General features: G+C 40.9%; 1 protein-coding gene across 1 annotated transcript; it reads left to right on the top strand.

The window, feature by feature from the left end:
- The first annotated feature begins 2,989 nt into the window (after window positions 1–2,989).
- On the top strand, window positions 2,990–6,097 carry LOC145777346 (phosphoglucomutase-1-like). Its single transcript, XM_082588708.1, has one exon. It carries the CDS (start codon window positions 3,035–3,037, stop codon window positions 4,718–4,720), a length of 1,686 nt encoding a protein of 561 aa, XP_082444834.1. The 5' UTR covers window positions 2,990–3,034; the 3' UTR covers window positions 4,721–6,097.

The raw sequence follows: 6,097 nt of genomic DNA, 5'->3' as shown, positions 1-6,097 counted from the left end.
ACGTTTTGTTTCAGCAGTTTTGCGTTGTTCGATTCTTAAGTTGTGAAGGAGACTCAATTTCTCCAATGTTTATCATTTGTGTTTCTTTTTTACTCTCAGCAGAGGATAAAACCAGGCCAAGACTACCCAGTACCCAGGTGGCGGGAATGTGTAGTTTTGCATCGTTTTTGCATTGCTGAACGTTTGAGGGACCCGTGTGGCTTGGTTATTTTGGTGGGCTGGTTCTGTCAGTTTGTGATTTGGTTTCCGCCTTTCGTTGAGGTGGACTCACCAGGCTTGAACAATGTCGTGGCGGATTGGATGGGCTCGGAGTGGGGGCGGTGGGACTGCGAATCCTCACTGAACTAATCAATAAGTGGTCTTGTTGCGCTTGGGATGGCAGCCTCATTGTGGGGGGAAGTGTCCTTCCCTGCTGTCGGCACGGAGCTGGGCGCTTACTGGTGCGGCGGGCTGTTGCGATTCGCTGGCCATAACGGTGTGGCTTCCACACTAGCCATTTAGACCATCCAATCAACTATATGTTTCTCGGCAGCCGTTTTGTAGCAAGAATTGACATCGACAAGAATTGAAATGGCTAGTGTGGAAGCTGCACCGTTGTGGTTGACGGTTCGCGGCAGCTCGCTGTGCTGGTGAGTGCTCAGCCTTGTGCTAGTGGCCGGGGGGGACGCTCCTTTCTTCGCAATGAGGTTGTCATCTTGGGCGCAACGGGACCATTTTGATTGGTTTTTTGAGGATTTGTGGCCCCATTGCTTTCTTTTTGGGCCTACTTATTCTGCTGTGACATTGTTTGGGCTTGGTGATTTTGTTGCGGCTAAGGGTGCAAGTTGAATTGCCGACTGGTGGAGCTGGCTTGCTGGGGGCAGCCGAGTTGCACAGGTTTTTTGAGCGTTTGGCGGGGTGGGAGCGATGCATAATTGTGCATTTTTGCTACCTGGGTAGTCTTGGCCTGGCAAAAGCTTTTCAACCAAACGCCCTTAGGTTGCACATTACTTGTCGAGTAGTTTTTGTACGACTACACAAATCACTTGGTTTACATTTTACATCTTATTATCAATTATGATAGCCTTATTTGAAGAGTTTGCGCAAACATTTTATTAATCTTTCAGAAACCCCAATTATGATGTAATGTTTCTTCCCTTATACCCCAATCCTCAATTACGGTGGCCTTTCATTACTAAAACCTACTATTATGACACAACAATGTGGTTGAGATTGGATTCTTGAATCTTTAATAAATTATGCCAATCCAAAGTTTTTTTTAATAGTTTTATGCAAATAAGGTAAAACTTAGCATTTGATATATTTCCTTGCAAATACCAAAATTGCTTCTTTTTGTAACACTAAAGTATCGGCCAAAATATCGGTATCAGTATCGGTATCGGCCTAAAAAAGTGATATCGGTATCGGCCAAAATATTGGTATCGGTACATCTCTAGATAGTATTACCGTATCTGCCGCAAGAGCTCAGTTGGTTAGAGCGTGACTTCTGGAATGAAGCAAATTCAAGCGGCCCTGGTTCGACTCTCAATGTGTGTTTGAGCAATGCACTTTAAGGACTGCTCTCCATTCAGCGGCATTTAATGGATGGAATAATTTCCAGCAACAAGACTTCAACAATCGGAAACTTTACTCTGTCAATCTCAGTGACCGGCCCTGCATCAGTGATTCAGAGCCTAATACCCGGTACGGTACCTTACCGTAGTAAAAATGTATTAATGTTAAAGAGATAAACATGCATGAGTTATTATGGAGGCTACTAAGCCTACATTAAGTTGACAAATGATGATCAATTTTTATTGTGATAGCCTATCCTATATGTTTTAGTTATTGCTACCCACTAAGTTGTAATTTCAGTAGGCTAACAATAGTGGTTGTGTCGAGTATAGTGATGTATAAACCTCCGGTTTCCGCTCTGTTTCATTGTTTTAACTTCCACTAAGCCGAAGTGATTATCATACCTTACATTATTTTGTTTTAAATGGCATTACAGTAGTCCCTACAGCTCATGGTTAATAAGCACACCTACCAGTACTTATTAAGCCCAATTATTGAATGTATGGGAAATTGGGAATAGTAGAGAATCGTCCCTGCTTAATAACCCCAAAATTGTCTGGTCCCGAGGTGATGTTAATAAGTGAGAACTGCTGTATATGATTTTGTTTGTTAAAACCAAGAAGCGTTTCATACTTCAATTCTATAAATAACCAGCATTTGCAACTCAACAAGGAGTATTTACCATATATAAGAATTGGATTGATTGAATTATAGCCTTTGAAGTTGTATGTTCCTCATACAGAAGCTTGCAAGGTTTCTCTTCAACTGCTTGAGTTGCTTGTTTGTTGACAAAGACAAACTAAATAGGATCATCCAGGCCTCTAAGCGCCCGACGGCTATGTTCTCCGCAACTACCGTGCCAGTAGGCGATGTTTGGTTGCCAGCTTCCACAACCCAATATTTCTCCACTCCAACAGTATTTGAATTTTTTTTTCTCTACTTGCGTTCGCACGTGAAACTTTATTATCTTTACTCGAATTGCAACCTTTTTTCACATGCAAGGGAAAGTAATATTGCTGATAAAATTTTGCAAAAATTCTAATCGTCAAACCTATAAAAACGCGAAGACTAGCTCTACATCTACTTGGGAACCAGTGCATTTAAATACAACTGCAAATATGTTCCAGGGCCTTGCTTGCATTGTTCAAACCTGAGTGAACATAAAAACATGATATTAAAGGATTTTTAAAATCACAAATTTTTAACGCATTTTTTTTTTGGCTGCCAAGCCTAATTAGGCTGGGGAAAAGTAGGTCCATTCCTACCGACCATGCCAGTGGGTGAAGTACCATTGTGGAGTCTGTGGTGCACCATACTGTATTGTTGTACAATCCCATCTGGCATAACTAGAAATTCCACTTACTGCATGTTAACACAAGTTGACAAATTAAAGTTTTAATGTTTAGTTTCTTTATTGTTATTTTCAGGTTAAAAGTTTGTACTCTGAATTTCTTTGTTTCATATAAAAGCTTTTAACAACATGAACATTGAAGCTGTTACCACAACACCTTACGATGATCAAAAGCCAGGGACAAGTGGTCTCCGCAAAAATACACAAGTTTTCTTGTCAAAGCCAAATTATACACAAAATTTTATTCAAGCAATTTTATCAGCAATTGACGAGAACGTACGAAAAGGTTGCACTTTGATTGTTGGTGGAGATGGCCGATATTACATGAAGGAGGTTGTGAACATGATCATCAAGATGGCCGCTGCAAACGGTGTTGGTAAACTGATTATTGGTCAAAATGGGATTCTATCGACCCCAGCAGTGTCGTGCATAATCAGAAAGTACAAAGCTTCCGGTGGAATCATCTTAACTGCCAGTCATAACCCCGGCGGCCCGAATGCTGATTTTGGAATCAAGTTTAACACTGCCAATGGTGGACCAGCTCCATCATCTGTCACAGATAACATTTACACCATTTCTAAATCCTTAAAAGCATTCAATATCTGCAACACTGTGACCGTAGATATTGATAAAATTGGAAGTAATGCATTTGCTATCGGTGAGGAAAAAACTCCCTTCACTGTAGATGTCATTAGCAGTGTGCAAGATTATGTGGATATGTTGAAAAGTATCTTCAATTTTGACTCCATTAAATCCTATCTTTCCACCAAAAACTTGAAGGTACGGTTTGATTCTCTCCATGGTGTGATGGGGCCCTACGCTACGCGTATTGCTTGCGATGAATTTGGTGCTTGTAAGGATTCTGTTGTGCACAATATTCCTCTCGAAGACTTTGGTGGTGGACATCCTGACCCCAATCTGACATACGCTGCAAATTTGGTTAATAAAATGAAGGAAGGGTATTATGACTTTGGTGTGGCTTTTGACGGAGACGGCGACAGAAGTATGATCATCGGTAAAAACGGATTTTTTGTTTCCCCATGCGACTCGCTTGCTGTGATAGCTGCCAATTACAAAGCGATACCTTACTTTTGTGCAAATAAAGTGGCTGGCTTTGCAAGAAGCATGCCCACCAGTGGGGCAGTTGATCTTGTAGCAAAGGACATGAACCTTTCGATTTGTGAAGTGCCGACTGGGTGGAAGTTCTTCGGAAATCTTATGGATGCAGGAAAAATACAACTTTGCGGGGAAGAAAGCTTCGGGACGGGTTCAGACCACATCCGCGAAAAGGATGGAATGTGGGCTGCCCTGGCATGGCTGTCTATCATTTCCCACACGAACATGTCTGTGAAAGACATTATCATAAACCACTGGAAAAAGTACGGACGCAATTGCTTTACCAGGTATGACTACGAGCAAGTCGACACTTCTGCTGCGAACAAAATGATGGAAAATCTAACAAGCGCAATTGACAACAAAACCTTTGCACAAAAGACCCTCGTTGGGGCGGGGAAATCCTATGTAGTTGATACAATGGATAATTACGCATACACAGACCCGGTGGATAGAAGTGTGACTGTGAAACAAGGGATTCGAATGATATTCACCGATGGATCAAGGCTTGTCTTTCGTCTGAGCGGTACAGGAAGCAGTGGCGCAACGATTCGAATGTACATCGATAGCTACGTAGCAAATAATGACCCTAACTTGGAGGCTCCAGCTGCGCAAGTTCTCCAGCCACTTGTTGAGATAGCTTTGACTGTATCTCAAATTCCTAAACTCACTGGACGAAACAGCCCAACTGTTATCACGTAAAACGCAAGCAAGGTTTTAACTAAATCGCTGCCGCTTGGTTATTTTATTTCAGCTACGGTAGCAAAAGTTGCCTTTTTGTTACTTTGACGCTGCTAGACATCAAATCAACGAGAACAAATTTCGAGCTGAACATCTGCTTATCTCCAGTCACCAAAGTCGGCGTTAACATTTAATCAGCGTCTGCAAACGTTGAATCAGCGTAAAAAAAGTAAGAATCTACTGTATTTAGAAGAAAGGCTTTCACAAATTAATAAACGTCAACCAATTGAACCAGCAAAACGAGTTTTTGTGCATGTCAGCTTTGCACAAGAAGCTGTGATGTTACCGAGATTATACCGCAAACCGATGTGGCATGAACTCCATGAAACTGCTTGATTATGTTGCATTATTTTCACAAAATGTGTGATTTTGTTAACTCAAGCCACCTTTCGACTTGAATAAAGTAGTCGTGAATTGGAATCATTCATCAGCTTGTCAGGGTTTGACAAGACGCAAACTTCCTTTACCATATTACCACATCTTTACCATGTTCAACATGTTTGTTCCATCTTTACTGCGATATTACAGTGTTTACCAAAATGAGATCCATAAGAGCTGTTCAAATATCATATATTGACTCGGCATTGGTGCCGTTGGCATCGAAATTGTCACGCTGCGTCATATTTCACATGTTATTTGAACATCTTCTTATCGGTCGGTATAAATAATTATGCAGTTTGTGTAGAACAGTAGATGTTGATTGTGAGTACAAGATATTATGCAGTGTTATAAGGTTTTCAGTGCGCTATACAAATGGTGTTATTATTATTACTACTATACGGATAAGGTGATTTGAAAGTTATTTAACCAAGATGTTTATCTGTGCATATTAACATAATCTCGTTGTTATAAACATGGCTATTGGCTATTCATTATTTAACTTTTGTGGCGATGTTAATTGAACACATCACTTATTACCCTCAGCTCCGTAGTTATTGAAAATTCATTATATTTAGCCAATTCACTCTGATGTTATTACCGCACCGTTTTGGCTCCTTCACAAGCACACTTTGAAACTGACAAAAAAGTCGATTGCTTGATTTCGAGCAATGTGCTGTATCTGCTATCATTTCGGCATTGCTTACGCAGCAGTTCTTGGGTGAATTATTATTATTTTCTTTGAGGAAGTAGAGAAATTACTCAGCGGCGACAAAGAAAAAATAATACTTCTCTGTGATTAAAAGTTGCGATGACTATAGAACGATTGTTTCCTGCTTGTAGTGTTGTCGCTGAGACAAGAATGTCGACTATCTGCTGCGACTGAAGCTTGCCGTGTTGTTAACTTTCCGCCGGCTCGAAGCAGGCGATCTAGCAAGAAATAAACATTTTACGTCCCTA

Source organism: Aplidium turbinatum, chromosome 9 (assembly GCF_918807975.1).
Source record: "Aplidium turbinatum chromosome 9, kaAplTurb1.1, whole genome shotgun sequence".
NCBI classification, from domain to species: domain Eukaryota; kingdom Metazoa; phylum Chordata; class Ascidiacea; order Aplousobranchia; family Polyclinidae; genus Aplidium; species Aplidium turbinatum.
This window is presented reverse-complemented; position numbering and strand designations above follow the sequence as displayed.

Excerpts from the sequence above, each read along its gene's own strand:
- LOC145777346 (XM_082588708.1), top strand. The coding sequence starts at position 3,035 with ATGAACATTGAAGCTGTTACCACAACACCTTACGATGATCAAAAGCCA.